General features: G+C 39.0%; 1 protein-coding gene across 1 annotated transcript in view; it reads right to left on the bottom strand.

Moving 5' to 3' along the window:
• NLN (neurolysin) overlaps positions 1-15,052 on the bottom strand; it is a 28,620-nt gene extending 13,568 nt beyond the window's left edge. Inside the window, exons 1-6 of the mRNA XM_054397724.1 lie at positions 14,800-15,052; positions 12,586-12,734; positions 6,937-7,044; positions 5,497-5,599; positions 4,665-4,825; positions 1,022-1,157 (exon numbers count right to left, since the gene is read on the bottom strand). Of these exons, the coding sequence (XP_054253699.1) occupies positions 1,022-1,157; positions 4,665-4,825; positions 5,497-5,599; positions 6,937-7,044; positions 12,586-12,734; positions 14,800-15,028 (886 nt within the window). The 5' untranslated portion in view covers positions 15,029-15,052. The remainder of the gene's footprint in view (positions 1-1,021; positions 1,158-4,664; positions 4,826-5,496; positions 5,600-6,936; positions 7,045-12,585; positions 12,735-14,799) is intronic.
• Between the last annotated feature and the right edge of the window lie 9,236 nt (positions 15,053-24,288).

The following is a 24,288-nucleotide window of genomic DNA, read 5'->3' as shown; positions in this document are numbered from 1 at the left end:
AGCCCATTTAGAATGAAGTATAATGAAGACTCCAAGCTGCTTAAAGTACCCTTTAAAAAACCAAGTAACTCTAACATTTAATTACAAATCAAAATTAACCATAGGTTCATTGACAAGTATACAAATAATTGGTACTGCCAAAGATGGAGCGGAGCTCACACCATTACAGGATTAAATAACAGAATTATTGGTGAAGTAAGAGGTGCACTTGAATGGCTTTATTGATGTATGAACGCCAAAACTCACTGTCACTAAACAGACTTCATTGTTGTGCTAACTTATTTTAGGGAGTTTATTTAGATGATACATCAATACGCAATCCTAAGTACTGTTAGGACACATTAATGAAGGAACGCATACTCCTTTGTAGAACTACATGTTCCAGAAAGAAGAGGTTAACTCCACACAGAAATGCAAATCTACTAAGATCAACAGGATAACTATAAATTTGTAAAACGCTTCAAATTTTCAAGCTATCTGCATTTTCCGATCTAACTCCATGAGAGGGGCATTTGAAATCTGGATTTAATCTACCATTCCAGATTTAACTTTTTCATTCAGCCCATAGAAGTTGCATCATCACATGCTGTTTTGTTATCTTTCATTATACTTTGATACAGCTGTATCAAAGAAAGACACTAAGGCTACAGACATACAAAAAATTGTAGCTAAGGGAATGAATGGCTGCAACTGTGACACAGCCTCTTGAATAGATAAAACTGCTTAGGCTGCATATGTTATTCTTGTTCTAAATTAGGGTAACTGCATTGCTTGCCTATATGGGTCGTCACAAAGAGGTTATTTTCATTTTTTTTGTCTTGCGTTTCCCTGTTTTGGAGCAATTGCATTTGCACAGCTATGCTCTAAATAAAAATCTAACATATGCCAGAACAGAGGCTACAGAGAGTTCTTTTTCTATCTAAACATGACAGACACTGTGACCTAGTTACAAAATTAAATTGGCTAAGGACTCATGTTGCCACATTGAATAAGAAAGTATTGTTTATAAATAAAAACAAACCTAAGAAGGCTGTTACGTTATCTGTGCTCTTTGCAGTGTTTACCTCCAGGACAAAGTTGGCATGTGTATTATAACCAAGAAGCTCTGCTACTTTTGCCCTTAGTGGAAGCAACTGCTGAAGAATTTTTGCGTTCTCCTAAAAAACAAAAGGAGGAAAATTTTTAAAGTAAAGGCAGAAAATGCATGTTATTGAAACAATTATCTGAGTATCTGTAACCATAAGAAACAGCAATCATTTAGAATTAAGCACTTTAGGATATAAATATAGAATAACATAAGTTTGATTCTTGAAATCCCAGGGATCGCTACTGGGTCCAGTTTTGTTCAATATCTTTATCAACGACCTGAATGAGGGCATTGAGAGTACCCTCAGCAAGTTCACTGATGATACAAAACTGGGGGGGTTGGCTGACACCTGTCAGGCTGTGCAGCCATCCAACGTGACCTGGACAGCCTGGAGAGCTGGGTGCAGGCAAACCTCATGAAGTTTAATAAGGACAAGTGCAGGGTCCCACATCTGGGGAGAAATAACACCAGGCACCAGTACAGGTTAGGGGCTGCTCTGCTGGAAAGCAGCTCCACAGAGAAAGACCTTGGAGTGCTGGTGGACAGCAAGTTCTCCATGGAACAACAATGTGCCCTTGTGGCCAAGAAAGCCAATGGGATCCTGGGATGTATCAAGAAAGGTGTGTCCAGCAGGTCTAGGGAAGTTCTTCTACCTCTGTACTCTGCCTTGGTGAGGTGAGACCACACCTGGAATACTGTGTCCAGTTTTGGGCTCCCCAGTTCAACAGAGACAGAGAAGTGCTGGAGAGAATCCAATGGAGAGCCACGAGGATGATTAGGGGACTTGAGTATCTCCCCTGTGAAGGGAGACTGAGATCCCTGAGGCTGTTTAGTCTTGAGAAGACTAAGAGGGGATCTGATCAATGTCTATAAATATCTGAGGGGTGGGTGTCAAGTGAAGGGGGCCATGCTCTTTTCAGTGGTTCACAGTGATAGATACTGTGAAATGTTTTTGTCACAGCATCTGATTGCAGATAGCTGGTTTTCCAGCCAATCTGAGTCATTACTCTCCGTACTATAACTTATCTGAAAAACCTCAACTCTCCCTGTCTGCCTTTGTAAGAGCAGTGCTCCAGTCCTCCAACCACTTTTGTGGCTCTTCTCTGGACATGCTCCAGCAAGTCCATGTCATTCTTTTGTTGAGGGCCTCAGAACTGGACACAGTACTCCTGGTGAAATCTCACCACAGCAGAGTGGCAGAATCACCTCTCTAGATCTGTTGGCCATGCTTCTTTAGATGCAGCCCAGACTGTGATTGGGCTTCTCAGCTGCAAGTGCATATTGCAGACCCTCGTCCAGCTTCTTGTCCACCAGTATCCCCAAGCCCTTTTCCACAAGGCTGGCTGCTCTCTATCACATCATCCTCCAGCCTGTATTGATAAAGAGGATTGTCCCAACCCAGGTACAGGACTTTGGCCTTGTTACACCCCACAAGGTGTTCACCTGGGCCCACCTCTCCAGCTTGTTCAGGTCCCTCTGGATGACATCCCATCCCTCTGGCACACTGACTGTGCCTCTCAGCTTAGTGGTATAGCATTTCCTTTTAGGATAATAACAAATTTTAAACCGCTGCAAAGAGCGTATTTCCTTCATCATCACTGTCCTGAAGGGTCAAACCCCCAAACATGCCCTAGCCCAGACAATGGGCTAAGCACCTGCAAATGTGCTAACCTGGACAGTTCCTGGGGTCCAGATGGTCAAGGTAAATATATTAACATTGTAAGCACCTGTGAATGTGCATTCCTGGACACTTCCTGGGGTCCAGATGTAATTAACTTTGTAACATCTGTGAACTGCGTATGCCTCTGGCCACATTTGGATATGCCCCATTGTAGAGGTCCAGTTACCAGGGTTCTGTGTTACCAAAGGGCATTAATTGTCTTGGGACAGTATTTAAACCAGCCAAGAAGTCAGGCAACCTGCCTTGTTCTGACCCAAACAGCAACAAGAGCTGAATGCTGCCCAAGTAGCAGCTGAAGGCCTGCTTACCACAAAGAGATAAGAGCCAAATGCTGCCTGAGTAGCAGCTGAAGAACCTGCCCTAGCAGACCAACAACTTCACACAGGCCTTGCACCTGGACCAAGGCAGAAAGGAGAAAAGCTCCAAGGTAACTGAATCCCAGAAGAGGCTGAAGCCCAGTGACAGAGCACACAAGAGAGGTCCCCTCGCCCTCTCAGAGCCAAGGGCAAGCTCCAGACTGTGAACTGGGCACAACAAGAGAGAGGTCCCTTAGCTCTCTCCAAGCCAAGGACTGCTCATATCATAGCCACAGCATCTGGGAAGACACCAGACAGAGGAGCAAGTTGTGAGTACCCACCCAATCTGCCATGGAATTCCATTTGGGGGAAAACCACAAATCACAGCACCTGTATTTGCAATTTGAATTGCTGTACTGCGATTGTTAGATTGCACGTTAGATCTGTGCTTGAAATCATTTAACTGTCTTTGTATGCGCAGTGTAAAACCCATAACCAAATAATTGAACCTGTGAATACGTTTTGCAAATAAGTTATGGTGGTGAAGATACCACCACCAGGAAATATTAGTTATAAAATATACAAAAATATACATTTTTATTACAAGCATTTAAATGTGAGAGATAACAGGGAAAAGGCTAAAAGCAGGCTTAATTGCTTGTTAGTAGTGAAAAGACACTGCAAAGCTATTGTGCCAGCTATTGCCAAAGCTTTTTTGCAAATTTCCCTCTTTTATCACTGACAGTAGCAGTCAGAGAAAGTGATCTGAAACACAAAAACCCTAGACCCTGACCTAAATATGGTGGAGGATCCTTGAGAACCTGAAAAAGCAACTGTGTTAATCTCCAGTTCTGGAAAAGTGAGATTTCTCAAGGAAAAACTTCCAAGCACTAGAGTCAAAGATTGTCCTGCTGTTTTAACAGCAAATGCCTTCAAGAATGCTGTTCAGTTCTTAGTGCCATTTTATCTGATCTTTTATTCTTTGCATTTTCTAGCATTTCAATCACAGAAGCTCAACTCTGTCATTGTTCTCTAGTGAATGGTTGGTACAATGGCCTGAATGACACTTTTTCTATCCTTTCTATCCTTTCAATTATTTTTGTACCTGTCTAGGTGCCTAGTCTCATCAGTAACTAACATTATTTATGACATAATTTCTTCTTTTTGTAAGACATGTTTCCATCCCTTTTTCAGGTAAATAATTACTTTGCAAAAATCAGGGGGGTTTTACATCTAACTAAAATTCTCGTCAATATGTAATGTGTTACTTTCACATTTAATCACCTTGAATTCATAACTAAACATGAGTTTAAGTAACGCTGCTTATGAAGAATCCTAAAGTACAACAGAAACTACAACCAGATGGCCTGCTCTAGGAGGAAAGTGCCAGTAAGCACCTGCAGAACACTGTAGGTAAATCTGGCAAAAGATTAAAATTCTACCTCTATTTACAGCACCACTGAAACATTAAAATACATACACACACAGAGATCATCAGTTTCTAAGGTCTTTAGACATCAGAATACACTGGAGCAAGGAACTGTTAAAGATCACACTTGTAAGTTTTGTTACCCTGTAGAACAGTCAGTATATGACATACCTCTTTGCATCTTGAATTAAAGGCAGATTCCATTTCTCTCCTGGTTTCTGAAATGCAGCACTTCTTCATGACAGGAAAATAGTGGGGATACTTTAAAGTAATTTTATATTTGCCTTCCTCAGTCTTCTCTAAACTCTTAATAAAGTCACCAGGAAGGCCTTCTATAGAACACAATTTAATAAACAATGTTTACCAGAATTACCTATTCCCATCTTTTTTATGAATGAGACTCTTATATTTATTTTGGTGCAGTCTAATTTGACATCAAAATCTCCATGGAAATATAACTCTTCTTTTTACAACTAGTTGCGAAAACATTTTAAAATTACAACCAAGCACAATAAAAGTTGGAAACACTTCTGAGCAAAAGAGAAATATATATAAGCCTATCAGATAAAAACTGAGTATTACATTAAAAAATACCTGGTGTTATTAAAGTACATTTTATGCCATGCCCTTCAGCTAATGATTCCCCAAATTCTCCAGCACACAAAATCTCTAGATTAGCTTAAATGGTTGAAGTAGCTAAAATATATTGCAGAGCAGAAAAGTTTCTCCAGTAACTGCAGTGAATATAATACACAGAGGATTGTCTGACAGTAGAGAACTGAAACAAAATATTAAAACCATGGAAAAAAGTGGGACTTCTATGCTAATGTGTTGATGTGAAGGGTAGTTCTAAACTGACTTTGAGGAAGGATTAGAGAGAAGAAATTGAGAAAAAAAGAAAACAGAATTGCCCTTCATCTAACCATCGTTCACTGGGCCAAAAATGATTGCTTCAGAAAAACAGTAATGCTGAAGAAATGCAAAGAGCAAGCAAACTACTCACCAAGTTCCTCCTTAGAAAATACAAGAAATGTGTTTTCCTCATTCAGGTTTTTGTTAAAATCTATACACAGCTCATTCAATTTTTTCTTCATTGCCTTTATTTCCTGTATTGAATATAAACAGTACTTAGCGGGGAAAAACATTAAAAAAAAAAGAATCAAACTTTGCTGTTACCATCCTCCACTAGAACGGTATTTATTTTTTCCCAGCAAAAGCTCTCTACTAGGTAACAGTGACTATTAACACTGAGCAAGTAACACACTGCAGGTAGCATCATACTTTCTGTCCCTCAGGACAGGAGGCTGTCCTCAATCTCCCTTCTGTCTTTATTTTGGTCCTGAATGATATTGTTGCCAATGAACCCAGGGTTGGGGCTATCACTGTGACATTTCAAATGTGCTCTCAACTCAGATGGGACTGAACATAAACACATTCTCTAAACAGCATTATGTGCCAACATTCAATTATTTTCTTCCACTTGAAAAGCTTCAATTACAATTTTAGTGTAAAAATATCAATTAAAATCACTGAGAATCAAGGGAGTAAAAATGCATGCAAACCACTGAAGAACACTCCTTTGGAACTGTACAGGTATGACAAAAAAAGAAGATAATTCCAAGACGAGACCATTCCAAAGCCTTTTTAAAAATCCTGATATTAACCCACCTGAAACTTTTTCTAATACACCTCACAGCATGTCTCTACCTGTTACTGTCATGTTCACATAGACACAGCAGTTACCAGTAGAACACACATCAAATAGAACACTTGGCAGAAACTATCATTAGTCAAGTTTTAACTTAAATGTAATTCAACTATTGTCTCCTTATAAAGTATTTCAACATTCCTCTAGAGGCATCGTTTGCCCCCTGGCAATGTAATTACACATGAAAATTCCTACTAAGAGTCACAAATTGAAATTGTTATAAAACATCATTTAAAATGTAAAGATTTTCAGAAGCGACATTTTACATTCTTCCTTAATGGAGAAAAATTCTCAGTGCAGCTTGTGTGCCTTTTAAGCTACCCAAGTTTTTTGGTTTTTTTTTTTGTTACTCAAAATGCTAAGATCTGAGACCCATTTTACAATATGGGTTAATAATTTGTCTCTTGGCTAAGAATCCATCTAATTTAAGCATTTTCTATCATTAGAATTTACAACAAAATTCTTCCAGGATTCTTTTACTCTGGATGGCTAAGAGATGCATGCCACCTCTATCCACTGAGTACTGTGGATACTGAACAAATTAATTTAAAACCCTTAAGGTGAGTGAATTTTAAATGATGGATATGGAATTAAGAACAGTTAAGGTTAGAGCACTAATTGAGTAGGTTCAAAAGCACAAAGTTCAAACATATGCTTAGTACTGCTACACAACCATAATTTCATCCCTTCGATAGTTTGTCAGCTTTGCTTTTTAAACTAATATTCCATATTTACCTTCTGTACTTCTTTAGGAAGATGGAGTCCGTTCCTTTTGCCCGCTTGAACTGATTTCTCTAGATACCGCTTTGCTTCAGGCTTTATATTTTCAAGATCACAGGTTTGCTGAAATGATAGTATAGAGTAATTGAATGTACAATATGGTGTAAGAAACATATCAAGCACTAGAAGAGTCTGAAGAGGGTTGCTCTTTAGAACACCTCCATAGTGAAAAAGGAACAACCCTGATTTTAGTGTGAATGACTTCCCAAACCCAGTTACCTGATATAATAGTATTCTTATGTTAATGTAGCATAGTTTTAAGTAATTTTCTTTTACAAAGTGTCTCAGCACATTTACATGTTGTCATAATGGCAAGCCTTTTTAGTTTATACTACATACAGTACACTTAAGCTTTTTCTGCAGAGACAGCTTTCGTATATATACACAAAGAAAATCAGTGCTAAAAGGTAACACTGTACCTTAAAGCTTAAACAGATTATAAACACCCAACAAAATATTAGATGTGTCACCAGCATAAAATTTGAACATATACATTTTCTCTTTCAGCACAGATCAATCAGGGACAACAAGTAAAATGGTACTTCTGTGTTTGGTTATGCCATTATGAAGATTCTTGAATGGTCATTTCCTAAAGCAACCAACACTGAGACACTGGCTGTTACAGAACATATATCAGTTCTATGGAGGTCTTCCTTCACACTGACCACAGCATAACTAATTCAGAAACTTGCCATTATGTCCTAAATTGAAAATAATGCTATACACATTCTAATGTTATCTTCCCTTGTAATTTAAAAATGAACATGTAAAGAAAACATTCAAAATGTCAACATTCTTAAAAACCGTATTAACTTACAGTCCTTGTTAAAAAGGACATATGCTGTTTAAATTCACTTTCAAACATGAAGCTGTTGGAATTCGCTCTGAACTTGTCTTAACAACTTTCTCATCATCTTACCTACATAAAAGGACAGACACCGAAACATGCAAATTTAATGAGACTTACACAACTACATATAGCTGTCAATTAATGACCTGCCAGTGCAAATTACCTCTCTTCCTTAAACACAAAAAAAATAAGACAAGAACCTAGTTGTATTCTAAGAGAAAGTAAATAAGAACTCTGAAACAGATTATTCTTCCAACTGTCATTTAAAAATAATCCACACAACACATACACAATGTGGTGGGAGTAGACATTGTTTATGTGTTGTGTGGATTTAAAAATTAGTAGAAATTGTGGGTTAGAATCATGAAAAAAAGCTTACAACAGTATAGCCTTTCTCTCACTCTACAAAGTCTCAACTCCCAGTAGCATTATGTTTCAGGAGGATTACTAAGCTTTACTACAATTGTGCCTAAAACTCTTATGCGTACACTCATGGTCCACAGGCAAGAATGTATAAGAATTCTAAGAATTTCAAACCATTATAACCAGTTTTTAAAATGTGACAACAATCACTTCACTTTGTGATAAACTAACAGTTCTAAAGCAATAGACAGATTTAATTTACTGTCAGATGATTAATGATATTTTTATCTATTTATAGGCAATTTAAAAAAGAATCCATAGACTCATGAAAGGATGATCTAACTCTATAGATCACAACGCAGCTACCGTAAATGATGTCTGAGCCATGTTATTGCATCGTGTACCCCTCACCATGACTACGTTTTTTTTGTCAGTAAGTGAAGAAAATCATGCCTTCTGTGCTCTCCAAGTCAAACCTTACACCTCCATCTTCACTTATGGTAACTGCACAAGGCAAACCACACAGAGTATTTCCCAACACAAAGATAAAAACAATGCTATTACCCTACCCAATGCAACACTTGAGCTTCCTGATCTGCTTCTGGCAAGGCATAAATCTGCTTCTGGCAAGGCTACCACACAGTACACCTAGGAGCATCAGGCCTGTGATATTGAGTATAAATTTTTTTTCACATATTGTTTTCCCACCAGATGACCTACAGTTCCAGAGTTATTTTTGATGACCTAAGACTAATGTGATAAAAAAAAGCACAACTTCAAAATGATAAAGGTGAAAAATGTAGATACTACATTAATGTTCCTGTTGTGCTAACTGTGCTGCAAGGTTCAAAAACAGAAGGGCTGAGGAAAAAATGGAGTACTCTAAAGAAAGATACTGCTTCCATTACAGTATCAGTTAAGGACAGATGATTGTGCAAAGTCTCACTGAGTAATTTAGAAGGGATCTCCCAGCCTCTCCACATTGGACATACAGAACTGTCATGCTCCTGAAAAATCTCTGGAGCTGAAACCCAGCAAAGATTTCACACAGAAGGGAATTCACAAAAACTAATTTTTAGCCCTTAAAGGTAGTGAATACGGGCTCAGTCTTAGCTAAGAGTAAGATTCTTTTGGGAGAAAGGAGAAAACTAAGTGTTCATCATTCTCTTGATGACCATACACTTAAATAAATAAATAAAAATAAATACTCAGTCTTAAATAGGTTTTAGTCCTACTATTAGTCTTTGTGAAGTTTATTTGCACCACAGAGATGCTTAAGATAAGGATGATACATATTCAAAAAGACCTGTCAGGTCTTTAAGAATAAGCAAACAATATAAACCATCACAGGCACAGGAATCAACGGTGTTTGTGGTCTTCTCTGAACTTCAGTTTGGCCAGGATGGTGTGTGTCATCTTTTCTTTCTTTGATGAACAATTTCCACAACAGGAGCACTGATTTCAAGTATACAACACACAGAGAAATTTGGAACTTTCCAGAAGATTTAGAACGGTCATGGTTAATGATTTACATACCCTTTCACACTTGTTTTGGATAACCACACTATCTTATTCCGTGAAGAAATCTTCAGGCAGAATAAGAAACAAAATCTATTTAGAATATCACAAACAAGAACTGCAGCAGCTGTTTACATCAGGCAGAGTTTCCTGAGGGTGTGTAGGTGGAGAAGACTGGTAACATTCTTAAGCATGCCTCTGCTAGCCAACGAGCAGATGCTAGGAGTAATAGTAGTTTCACTACCAAATTCACCTTTATTCACAGCTTCAGACCCCAAAATAAAAGTTTTCTAAGATCTGAAACACCCTCAACAACATCAATTTATGACTTTTTTTTGTTTTGTTGGGGTTTTGTGGGTTTGTTTAGTTGCTTTTTGTTTTTTTAGTTTATTTTTTGTCTGTTTTTTTCCCTAGTGTGTGGGGGAAGTAGGAGTAGACTAGATTCTTTTCATGGGGGGTTGTTTTCAATTAAATACAAAAATCTCACACACCTTCTATCATCAATAGTTCTTAAATAAAGCAGTTTCAAAAGAATACAAAAAGTTGTTCACTTGAAAGAGCTTAGTCCTCATTGAAGGGACCAAAAACATTAGGATGCCACTGAAATCAAATATTTACCTTCCTTTAGTAGACTGGTTGTATTATAAATAACATGGGAGTGTGACGGCCCTCATTCTTCTCACCCACTTTAATCTGGCCCCTGTACCAGATCATGAAACTGAACTATTAAATCCTTAGTGAGGCATGAAAAACCTGACTTCATGAAAATATTTTACTAGCTCATTTAAACTGATGAAATTATTTCAGAAAAAAACCAACATTTCTGTTTGTGGAAGTCCTTTTTTCCATATGCTCCTGGAACCTGACTTTTTTTACTTAATTAACAAGAACTTTGTGATTTGGAAATAGTAAGACACGACAGCCTGGCAATAGTGGCATTTTCATATCTGTTCTACAGCAAAAACTGCTACTATTTTCATAGATATTATGAAGTTGAGGTATGCTACAGTTAAGCCAGGAAAATTCTCTAAAAATATAAAATGGAGATTTAAGCAACAATTTTAACTGTTATAAAAGCCAAGTGTTGCTGCAAACGAAAATGAAGTAGGATAATATCAAATGAAAAAGATTTCTTCAAGAAAAAAAAATATTTTAAGTATTAATAGGAAATAACAATGATCAATTTTCACTAGCTGCCATCAGAAATTCCTTTAAATTAAAAATAGATATATACAGAGATATGGCAGGTTAGTCCTACATATATCTGTTGTATACTATAATGGGGGGTGGAGAAAATCCCAGCAGATAATAAAAACATATAAACCCATTTAATTAATAGCACTGGGCAGAAGGGAGGTGTCAATATGAAGGCACAGGGAGAAAAAAAAACCTACAGACATCACAGAATCACAGAAACATTCAGGTAGGAAAAGACCCTTGGGATCATGAAGTCCAACCCAGAAGCCTATACCACTACGCATCCCCAAGCACCACATCCAAATGACCTTTAACCACATCCAGAGTTGGGGACTCCACCACCTCCCTGGGCAGCACATTCCAGGGCCTGACCTGGAATTTTTTCCCACTCTTGCTGGGAAAACGTATTCCCTACTGTCCAGTCCAAACCTCCCCTGATGCAGCTGGAGGCTGTTCCCTCTTGTTCTATTGCTAATTACACATAAAGGTACTATCTGCCAAAACACAACAGAAGGTTCTCAAAATGGGGCAATTATATACCTCCACAAACACATAAACAACACTACTCTGCTAGAGGAGAACATTTGAAAATGTGCCTAGAAAACACAGCAATAGAAGACAATGGTATTGGAAAGTACTTGAATAAGCTGCTGCAAATATTACTCTGGTTCCTAGCTACTGCTGCATAAAGCACTAACTACTCCACAGAATAGATGTCAGCATCACAAGGTTAAAAATCACTGGGGTTGAAAGGGAAGATTCACATCTGAAGCACAGGCTAATGTATGTATGTTAGTTTTCACATTAGATAGTTTCCTTCATTATCTTTAAATTAGACTTTTAGAAAATCATTACTGTCATTAGATGCATTTGAACAAAAACAAGCTTTCTTCCTGTTTGAGATACAAAATAAACATTATAAATGAAGAATACAAGATTCCTGTAGATGCTCAATTAGAAGGAGATCTAAATAGAGACACAAAAGGGATATAAACCAGTTCAACGTTAAATACATCTTTTGACTGCCCTTTATTTTAAGGCTTAAGCAAAATATGAGTAGTATACACTGTAGCTGCCTATAATTAGCAGATCATAAGAGGTAATTTTGGAGGTGACTCCCAGTTATACATTCTCATTAACTTCCATAACTTTAAAATTCAAAATTCTTAACAACTTCAATAAAGCTCAATTTTGGACACCAATTCAAAAGCGATATAAACCAACCTAAAGACATTGGTAGGCTGTTGTTTCCTTCCTCCCCACCTTGGTAATAGTCTACGCAAACCAGCTCACAGAGCTCAGCCAACAGAAAACAATAAATTTTATTTTTCCTGATGGGTTTCCTTCTGCTGGTGTAGCCTCCTTGTATCAGTTCATTGGAAGCTTAGACAAAATTGAAAGCTATTGCAATGTAGACAGAAGGATACACACACCTCAACTTAAGAGACAAAAAGTGGGAGTATCAAGTTACACTGGCTTAAGTTACTGTGGAATCACAACCCTTTTTTACAGGTGTGTCCCACTGGAAAGATATGGCTGGTATGGACACAGAGGAAACACAAACAATAATGGGGATATTCAGAAGCACTGTGGATACTAACTTCTTTAGAGGAAAGTTTTCACTCTGGAACTTTATCTAGATTTCTACAAGTTATGCAGATATTATTGTGATTTACCTGCAAATAAACAATCTTCTGAAACACATCTTCTCTCATGCTCATTTCCACATCAAAATTAGAAAGCTTTTTGTCAGCTTCTGTACTTGCTAAGCGTACTTCTTTGTCTGGCGAGACATGCTGGGGAAAATCCAACATACTTCTTTCCACTGTTAAATAAAAGGCAATGAACACATACACAGAAGGCAAGAAACACTTTAAGGATAAGAAACTTCTGCCCTCCTGATGCTTACAGCTGATGTAAGAAGTAAGACCCAAAACAACCTGACACTTCAGATCAGACTGGAAGCAAATAAAGCGATCACAGATAATGTAAAAATGAATAGGTAAAAGGACAAAACTGTACACACCATTACAACACATATCATTTTATTGAAACTGTTACCCAAACTCAACTACTTAATCTTCCTACTTCTGCAAAATCAGCTGAAGTGTATAAAAGAGACATGATTTTTGAAAGATTAACTATTTTTAAATGAAGGCTGACACTGTTTCAAAGCTGGCAGAGTCTTCCATGTTAGCATTTAAAGTGAAAAGCACTGAATCTTGAAATAGGTCCATCTGTCCTGAAGCTATTTTTACATTGGTATGAGAACAGTGGCAAATCTCCATCTTCTCTCCCATGTTTGAGGAGAAACTGTAAGGCAACACACAGAAAATACTGTCTATGTATGCTCTGCTTCTAGAGGTTAAAAGCCCTGAGATACTCTCAGTCCTTCAGAAACCTTTGGAATGCAAATACTGGCACATGGTTCCTCCTGGATGCTATTGGGAACTCCCACTCAACACTGTCCTTGTGCTAAGATGTTTCAAAATGATTAAGCAGTATTTAGTGGCTTCCAAGTGAAATATAAGTCCAGCTGTCACGTGTGTCTTCCCAGATAAGTTTCATTTACTGGTATAGATCTTTCATGAACATGCAAAGGCAGGACGCAGCCCTTAAAAATCCTGGCTTCTAATGGAAGTCATACTCTGGTAATACATCCTTTAATATATGCCATGGGCTGTTTCAGAGGTAAATCACGCTAATTTCGCATACATCTTTGAAGATTAGCATAAAAGCTTAAGCATGAGCCACTATTGCAATAGAATGTAGAGAGGAAAAAAAAGTATTTTGGAAGCTTAAAGTCTTCGTGGTTATGCTGAGAAGCTGATGGCCACCATTTTCTGAATGAAACATTTTCCTTCTAATTTACTTTAAAGCAGAGAGCTTTATACCTTGGTACAAAGGCTTATAATAAGGTTTACAATAATTGTGCCAAAATACACTAGTACAATTAAAACTGCATCTGACAGGAAGCTGTTTGGACGAAGACTACTCAGTCTTTTTGTCAGCATCAATTCCAGTCAATTCACTGGACATGTCTGAACTGCAGTTCTCAATAATTTTGCTAGCAAAGGTTTTGCTCCAAGCCAAGACATCTCTTTTCAGCACTTCTGATACTACTCCAGACCTCTTAAGAGGATTTATGAGAACTTTTTTTAACAAAAAATTCAGTATGGACTACTTTGAGAGTCATGCAGCAATCATGTTTTTGAAAAGCAAGCCACCCAAGACATTTATGTTTTTCCCCCATCTCCGCTGACTGACCACTATTAACAAATTAACTGAATGACCTGTATTTGGCCATTAAAATTCATCCATGTATTGCCATGTCATGATAACCTATTCAGAATAACCCAGATGTGACTGCATAACCAACATCTCTTCCTGTATTCTGCAAGGCCGTGTAGACCATGATATAAAGGTGCACAGTCTTCTTTCAAAAAAAGTATTCAAAAATTCCACCCTTCTCAATCATCACATTTTCTCCAGTAGGAGCTTATAATGCTTCCACTGTTGCGTTTTGCTTGCCTGCCTCAGATTCTGCAGTTTGAATGTTCTATGCCTACTGCTGTTCTATGCCTACTGCTGTTCGCAGTGACACTGTGGCACACTAGCAGTTGTACACAGTTGGAAAAGAAAATGCAACTGTATGGAGCTTCAAACGTAAAAAGAAAACAGCTGAAATTCTTTATTGGTGATCACATTACTTACTGCCAAGAGCTCCTGGAAAGATTATTATGACCAGAGTACCCTTGAGATGCCTCTACATATTCTTACAGCAGACTGGCATGGATCAGAATTGTAAGCAACAACTACCTTTTCTCAATGTTTCTCTATGGTTTAGATGGAATACCCTATGGAATGAATATCAGAAAACATGTACTGACCTGTGTATTCCACTTCTATATCTGCCAAAGCCTGTATAGTATTTTCATGTGTTACTTCTCCAATATCAAGCATCCCAACATTGTCATATACATGTTTTGTCCTCCTGATGAGTTCTTCTGTTCGTGTTCTAATTTGCTCTGGCGACAGGTCCCATCTCAAAAGGTTTCGGCCCGATGCCATGTATGAAGAAGCCTTGATCCGGCTAGTAATTTCTGCTCCTAATGTCATTCTCAACAAAAGCTGTGGTCCAAGGGACCTGAAAGTATAGCAAGATTCTAGTTCAAGAAGTAGTTTATAGAAAACATTAAAACCCACAACAGACCTTTAAAACTTACTGAATATCTTTAGAAGCAAGTACGAAGTCTTTTTAAAAAGATAGCTTGTCCAGCAGCATAAAACACAGCCATTATTCTTAATAATTAAGGCTAATTTTAAACAAATGGAAGTCTGTTTTCTTTCTTTTCCATCTAGAGGATGATTAAGTGCAGAGAGGGATAAAATCTTTATCACTGACAAAATGAGATTACACTCAAATCTTGTAAGAAAACCAGAATTACTTACTGGAACTCTACAGATACTATTTGCATTTCTTAAATAAGGAATAAAACCCACACGGTGATTTGTAGATTATGAAGACCAAGAACTGCAAAGATGCACCAACCAACACCAAAAAAAAAAAAAAAAGGTTATTTTGTCCTGTTGACTATAACAAATAGTTTTATATTTACACAGGATGTCTGCTACAATCAGTTACAGGAGGAAAACTTCTAATTGTGTCATTTGAAAACCTGTTCCTTTAACTCTTGTGGATTTTAAGTAGACAGCTTCACTATACTGCCAGAACAGGTATTTTTAAAAGCAACTATATTTCAGCTTTATCTAACAGAAAAAATTACTCATGTGTGATACTCATGTGAGCTTAGTGTGTTCTGCAATCAACAGCTGCCTTTTCAATAACCTATTTGACAACATTAAAAACAAAAAAAGGTTGACTTAGAGCAATGAATCCAAACACAAGTGGATTGGAAAAGATACTGGCTTCAGAGAAATACAGGTTTCTCCCCTCCCACTCCAACACTCATCTTTACTGTGTAAGGAAGGCCAGACTTGTAAATCTTTCCAATTGACCCAATGAAGGTGGCCTTCAAAAACCATAGCGTAATAGTTCACATAACCCCATCACTACATACATCTCTTCAAATAATCACTTACAGACACGTGTTGTTACCTTCGCATTGGTCAATCAGATTGTTTTTAGGGCCAATGTAACTGACCTCAGATTAACTAAAACATGCGAGTAAAAATACATGCGCAGGCAAAATACTGGCTATTTCTTTCATAGCTTAATATTTCATAATCTTTTTTTCACATAAAACTATAACTATGCTCCATGTATCATACTGCAACAAAATTGATAATTTACTAACTTTATTTGTTCAAGAAAGAAACAAAGAAGCAATGCCAAAATTAAATACTGAGTAACGATAAATAAATGAGAGCTATAGCTAAAATAGTATGACTTGCTTTAAGTAACTGGCAGAAATATTATAGAAGGGTAACCATTGTTTGGACTGAGCAATCAGAAGTTGATTCAGTTTAAATTGGACAGAAGGATAAACAAATGTACATCTGCATCACAGGCTGAGTTTTACTCTGCTGCTGTTATTCAAACCCATCCTTTCTCACACCAGTTTCAAAATTAAAGTACTGCCTGGAGCAAAGTATTATGGGGCTTGAAGTTCAGGTTGTAACATGGGAGGCTTTCTGTTTGGTTGCTGCTTTTGGGTTTCAGGTTTGGGGTATTGGTTCTCTTCAGCTGAGATGGCAGCAGGACAGGGAGGGATGGAGGAGTAGCTCCCTGGCTTGGGCTTTTGGCTCGCTTGCTTCTGCTTGCTGCTGTGCTTTTTCCGCAAAAAGGCTAAGGTAATTGTGCATTTGTATCATGATTATGTTTTGCTCAGTAAACTCTTCTATTTTTGTCCCAGTCCAGAGGTTTTCGGTCTGTTGGTTTTCCTGCATTTCTGTACTGGGGGAGGCAGAGACGTTTACCCATTGTTTTGCTTTAACCTCTTACAATCTGTAAGTAATTTTAACCTGTACACTGCAATTAGCCCATGTGGCCATGGGTAGGCTGTTGCTCATGGCTAAACTATTTCAAACCATTTCAGATACTACACTCATTTTTCTACAGCACAGAACAGTAGACATGTCTAATCAAGCCTGGGTTGAGGATAACATTCATGTCTAGCAAGAGTATGCCTTAAGAGATTCTTCTTTCCTGATCCTGCCTCTGCTGCTCATTTTTATCTCTGTACACCACTCCACCAATGACAGCAGCAACTGTTGGAAGGGTCATCCTTCAAAAAGAGTCAGGACAGCATACAGGCAAAAAATTAAGAGAATAAAAAAAATGCAGGGCAGACAACTTCTATTTTAGCACATCAGTTCCATCATTTATTTGATGTGAGACTTTGAAACAGCTGTACTAGCCTCAACAAAGGATCAAAAGTGGCAATAGTCACTTAAGTTGGCATTAGTGCTAGAAACACTAGCAAAAAAAAAGTAAAAAAGTCTTGTTATGGATTGAGTTAAACCTGCTGCTGTTATACCTTACTGCAGTCATACCAGCTTCAAAAAGTAAAAGTGCTAATTGGAGCAAAGTATTACAAAGTATTACAGAGCTTTAAGTTCAGATTGCAAGACGGGAGGCTTCCTGTTCCAGTTGCTGCTTCTGGGTTCTGGCTTCTTGGGTGTGATCTTCTTTTCTGCAGGCATGGCAGCAGAAAGAGTGCGAATCGGTTAGCTGCTGGTTTTGGCTTTCTGTTTTATGCTGTTGTTTTTTTTCCCCAGATATTTCACTGTGTTTCTTCTGCAAACAGGCTAAGCTAATCACATATTGTACTTTGAGATTAATTAGATTATTAGCTAAGGTATTTATGCATTGTGCTTATGGTATTTCATGTTACATTAAACTTACCTCTTTATCTCAGCCCCGAGTTTTGTGTGTCACTCTTCCCCTTGCTTTTGTGTTGGGGGAGCAGGAAGGTTGGCATTTGCGCTAAACCCTTCCAAGTCTCAAGGTAACTGCTGTCATTGAGCACACCATTTAAATTCCCCAAAGTCAAAAGAGCTATTCACGCTAAGAGACAATACTGTCATAAGACAAATCAGGATAAACTGGTCAGGAGTACAAGTAGGCTAGAATTTTGAGACACCTTTGTAACCACCAGTGTGATTCTGAAACTGCTGCCCAATAAGCACCAGGAAGTGAAAACACCTCTATTTATAACATGGAGTTTGACCAGCTTACAAAGTGGATTATATTACTTGGTTACATAAGGTAGGAGACGACTAGATTTGATCACCCTTAAATCGCCTTCCTTCAAGGGGGAGGGAATGGGGAAGGGGGGGAGATATTAGCTAAACAACGTTTCTTCCTATTACAGGCTGCAGGACATAACAGCGCTGCTAGACGCCCGCATTACGTCTGCGAGGACCACATTCACCAGACACTTGCAATCAGCACTCACAGGATCTCAGTGTATTTGCTCCACCTAGCGGCCATCCTAAATAAAGATACAAACCCAAAAGCCCGACCAGAAAACCAACTAGTCCCATTACAGCAAGATAAAACCCAAGAGTTCACTTCAGGACAAATTATTTAATACGTTAATAATATGCTATCTGTTGGCATTTCCCTGAAAGTAAGATTCAGTTGCTACCAAACATATAAAAAGGACAGCAGACAGGCATGGTTAAGCAAGGTTTTACAACAGCAAGCCTCATATGGAGGCTTTTCTTTACATGAGGAAGTTACAAGCATCTCAAAGGCAAAACACAGTGAGTACTAATACAACGTAAGATACATTCCTGTTAGGTTGTGTTCTCATGATGGAGTTTAAGACAGAAATTTAATAGGCTAAAATACTTGTATTATTTAGAGATCCTTAATTCTTACTTGAATTTTAAATAGATTATTTAAATAATTATTTAATAGTTATTTAAATAGAATCTCATTGTATAACTTACAGTAAATAAAGGACAAAAATCAAGCAAAGCAAGTATAAGACTGAGTAACCCAGGGCAAAAGCAATAATGGCAGGGGAAAGAAAATAAAGTCCAGAACAAGTACAGTTGAATAGCTCCAAGCTAATCACAGAGCAACATCATTTCAGTTAAGCCAAAGGAATGAGACTATAGCCTCACACTGTAAGTCATCACTTTTTCCTGCTGGACAAACACACTTGAAGTTCCTGCTACACATTGCTTCCCAGTCCTTTCATTTGTTTGGCTCTTAATAGTGTATGGAACGGCGAACATATGCCTTGAATTTCTCAGCCATTTTCCTTAGGGAAATACTTGGCTCTGTATCACGACTGTGTTTGGCACAGATAAATCACACCATAACAAAAGAATACCATGTTTAGTAGTACTTCCCAATTTAAAACTCTAATTTGTTTTATGAACTTTTTCTTAAGATGCATTTGAAGGAATTTACCTTCTAGTACTATGCTGTTAATTTTGTCACTATAACTTTCCAGGTAAAAAGGATTCTCTGCAACTGAACTCCCTGCACAGTCTACGCTGATTATACTTCTATGCTCTTTGGATTAATGTGAGCAAATAGAAGAAACTGCAAGTTATGCAAACATTCTAACATTTTTATTGATGCATGTTACAGTGTTGGTTTTGTGACTCTATTCTCTGGCAACGATCTTTGTTTCTCTGTTAGAATTAACATCAACAGCAAAGTAATTGGAAAAGTCACTCTGTGGCAACTAATAGAAAATCTAGACCTTAAGTAGGAACTCATATATGCGTAACATGCCACAATTTACTTATATCCTCTTCTTTTTTCCCCATCCAATAGTGTTTAAACAAAAGGAAATTGAGAGTGGTCTGATTGACTTTCGTAAGAGCCGATTTCCACACAGTAGTCTGCAGTGGGGCACACAGAAGTGTTAGGGTACTGTTTCTGCAGAGTATCTTATCTCTAGAATTAAGGTATATATGTTTCTAGGGCTACTACATAGGCTCCAAAACCAGTCTGTGAACTGAATCCTTTCTGTGTCATAGCAAACCTCCATCACAGCAAAACATGCTTGGAAGATCTTGGAAAAGAACATTAGAAACTTGTCAACACTTGCATGCAGACACTACGCGTACTACATTTAATTTAATATAAGAAGGGTTATCCTACTGTTCAGTTTGACCATTAAGTGAACCATGGAAAAATATTTGGTTTAAGGCCCTACAGCTCTCTCAAGCTTGCTGCATAAGCACCTATAATATGTCTAACATGCCATAAATAGCAGTAAATTGCATTCTACTTAGTGAAACACCACACACTATTGTTTTCAGGATATTTCAGTACTTGAATGGAATCAGCTAATGCAGGAAACAGCTTGTTGGCTCCAGTTGAAAAAGAAAGGTGCTGCAGGACAGAGAAAACTATTGAGGAATGTTTGTAAACAAAACAAGTTTCTTTGGTTTATATGCCTGTACCATGGAAATACTTTTTTGACTTTTCACTGATCTTAAGTGTCATGCAGTCAAAGCAAGGAGAAATATTCTTTGCTGTAACTGGACAGTTGCAAAACTCTACACCTTTGTGGCAGATGACAACTCAATCTCATTTACTTGCACCATTTCAAGTTACTGTCCTTGGGAATACAGTGTACTATATAGCATGCTATGATTGCTTCAATGCTTGCAAAATCCTAAACAGCATTCTGTGCTACAGTATGCCTACTCAACGCCACAGTTTAGGAAATCAAAGCCTGCTTTCTGCTCTAGCTTTTAACAGAACAGTGACTTAACAACATCGAGTATCTCCCATATTGGTTTCAGGCTACATCAATCAGCTGGAGGGCCATGCCCAGAGTGGTGGTGAATGGTGCCACTTCAAGCGGGCAGTGTCCCCCAGGGATCAGTGTTGGGCCCCATCCTGTTCAATATCTTTACTGATGATCTGGACAAGGAGGTTGAGTCCATCATCAGTAAGTTTGCAGATGACACCAAATTGGAAGCAGGTGTTGATCTGTCAGAGGGTAGGAAGGCTCTGCAGAGGGACCTGGACAGGCTGGAGTGATGGGCAGAGACCAAGGGAATGAGATTTAATACATCTAAGTGCCGTGTTCTACACATTGGCCACAACCCCATGCAGCGCTACAGCTGGGGACAGAATGGCTGGCAGCCAGGCAGAAAGGGACCTGGGGGTACTGGTTGACAGCTTCTGCTGGGTTACACCCATCCTGGATGGGGCTGAAAGAAGCCAGCCCCCAGGTGGACAAAACAAACTTAATCCCAGGGGGGAATTGGCTCCTCTCCTGCCAGGAGAAGGGGGGGGTGTCCCCTGACTCCAAAGTGGTCTATTCAACTCCCCCTTCCTCTCCACCAAGCCTATAAGAAAAAGGGCAGACAGCTTGCTGTTCGCTCTCTCTCCTGCCTCATCTGCTCGGAAGAACATCACTGCTACCACTGCCTCCTGCACTGACCACGTGGCTGGGGCTTACTTTCTTCCAACTGAATCCACTGGCATCCAGGGGAATACAAGGCCATCTAGGCTTGGTTTTGTATATTTTCTGATTTACCCTCATCCCTCACCTCTGTGAACCCTGAACCCTCCCTGTTACTACTATATATATACATATACACTTTTTTTTTTTTTTGGTAAAAAAAGAAAATTTACTTCCTCTACTTCCAAACTGATTTCAGACTATTTCTTTCATGAATTTACTTCCCCTCTCCCCTACCCCTCTTTTTTTTTTTTTCCTCTTTCCTCTCTTTCCACCTTGCTGGAAGAAAGGGAGAGGGGCAGGGGAGGAATTTCAATCTGTTATCATTCAACCTCCCAAAATCCAGTCAGAGCTCAAACCACCACACAGCTGACTGAACATGAGCCATTGGCTTTCCTGACCACCTGGGCACACTGCTGGCTCATATTCAGCTGCTTGCCAATTAGGACTCCCAAGTCCCTTTCTACCAGACAGCTTCCCCAAGCCAATAGCATTACATGGGGTTGTTGTGGTCCAAGTGCAGGATGTGATGCTTGTCCTTGTTGAAGCTCATACCATTGGTCCGCCAATCCAATCTACTCAAGTTTCTCTGTAGAACCTCTCTACCCTCATGCAGACCAACACTCCCACCTAACTTGGTGTCATCCATTCTAAGCAAGATTAGGTTCATGACCATCTGAAGAACCTGAGAGCGTACAAGTTCATGAGACCCAACGGGATACATCCACAGACACTGAAGGAACTAGTGGATGAGATCACTAAACTGCTCTATATTATATTCCTGAAGTCATGGCAATCCAGTGAAGTTCCCACTGACTGGAAAAGAAGCTTAACTCCCATTCTCAAAAAGGGAAAGAAGAATGACCTAGGAAACTGTACACCAGTCAGTCTCACCTCTGTGCCCAGTAAGATCATGGAGCAGATCCTCCTGGAAGCACCGCTGAGACAGAAATAACAAAAAGGTGATTTGGTACAATCAGCACAGCTTCACCAAGGCCAAATCCTGCCTGATAAACCTGGTGGCCTTCTATGACAAGGTCACAACATTAACAGACAAGGGAAGAGCAGCCAACGTCATCTACCTGGACCTGAGCAAAGCCTTCGACCCTGTCCCACACAACATCCTGATCTCCAAGCTAGATAAATAAGCGTTTGACGGATGGACCACTCAGTGGATAAAGAACTGGCTTGACAGCCACACCCAAAGAGTGGCTGTCAAAGGCTCCATGTCCCAGTGGAGTCCCTCAGGGATCAGTGCTGGGACCAGTCTTGTTTAACATCTTTGTTGGTGACATGGACAGTGGCACTGAGTGCACCCTCAGCAAGTTTGCTGATGACACCAAGCTGTGTGGTGCAGCAGACAAGCTGGAGGGAAGGGATGGCATCCAGAGAGATCTTGACAGGCTGGAGAGGTGGGCCCAAGACAACCTCAGGAGGTTCAACAAGACCAAGTGCAAGGTTCTGCATCTGAGTCGGGGCAATCCCAAGCACTGGTACAGGCTGGGCAGTGACTGAATTTGAGAACAGCCCTGAAGAAAAGGACTTGGGGGTGCTAGTGGATGAGAAGCTCAACATGGGCCACCAGTGTACACTTGCAGCCCAGAAAGTCAATTGTGTCCTGGGCTGCATCAAGAGAAGTGTGGCCAGCAGGTCAAAAGACGTGACTCTTCCCCTCTACACCACTCTCATGAGACCCCACCTGAAGTACTGCGTCCAGTTCTGGAGCACACACATACTATATGTAGTTCTGATCCTCCCAACAATTAATTATAAACTCTCTCACCTTTTTTATCCCACCTGCCAAAGTCATCATGAGCTAGCAAAAATCACCTGTAGTGAGCAATGGATTCCACTCAAAGAAAACTAACTAAACTGGGATTCTTCAGCTTGAAATAAAAAAAAACCCAAACAAAACCAAAACAAAACCAGAGGAATTACTTCAGAGATTTATACAATCATGAAGAGGATAGAATGAGCAGGGTTCAATTTTTCCCTCATCATCTCTACCACTCAGGAAGAGATCTGTTTTAGGAGGCTGTTTCAATGTGAAAAGGTATCACTGAATAAGTTTTTGTACTTGAATAACATGAGAGAACTTCATGTTGAGACATCCCCAATTCCCAGGCTGTTCTGCAAAGGCAGTACTGAATGTTTTTTATAGTGTCTTACATGCTTTCATAGGTACTTGACCCTGGGTCCTGTAGAAGAGAAGACAGACTTCGAACTACTCCAAACCATTTAAAATAAATCTTTCCAAATCAGGTATTTCCTCCTTTATAGAGAATGCTAGAACCAGTATGTCTCAAAAGACATTAATTGCATTGCTTCTTGTGGTCCAACTAGTAAAATTCAGTTCACAAAATGCTTCTAAGCCAGACATCTTTGTCTTAGCCAGTTCAGGGAACAATTTTATTCTGCAGACTCTTACAGACAAATTGTTGCTCTGGAACCTGCTGTGGTTAGAAAGGTGACCACAGTGGAGGCTGTGCAGTCCATGGAGCACAGAGAAAGGAAAAAATGTCTTAAGCATCCTGCCTGGCCCTTGCCATCGCTGAGGTGTTGGACCTGATAGCTGAATGAGAGCATATGCTCACACTCTCGTGGTAAGTACGAATTTAAAAAGTTACTGTAGAAGTTCTTCCTGTTTCTTTGCCTTCCAATGCCATTCCTCTTCTTGCCTCTTTCCAACTCCAGTGTCTTGCTGGTTTATTTCCTCTTCAAGAGGAAAGCCAGTCTTCTTCCAGTAACAGAAATATGAAAACAGATCACAAATATAAATTCTAATATTTCCAGAGTTCATACACCTGTAGTTTCCTATTAGAAACCTGATTGATAATTTTCAAAGAAAGACTCCTGAATTCAAGTATTCCAGAGAATTATTTTAGGACAAAGAAATTATTTAAGTCAGGGTGTTTACTTCTATTCAGATTTTTTTTCCATTCCTAAAAAATATCTTTTGAAAGTGCTGCA

The sequence above is a fragment of the Indicator indicator genome, chromosome Z (genome assembly GCF_027791375.1).
Source record: "Indicator indicator isolate 239-I01 chromosome Z, UM_Iind_1.1, whole genome shotgun sequence".
NCBI lineage: Eukaryota > Metazoa > Chordata > Aves > Piciformes > Indicatoridae > Indicator > Indicator indicator.
Note: the sequence above shows the minus strand (reverse complement) of the source record. Positions and strands in the feature narration are given on the sequence as shown.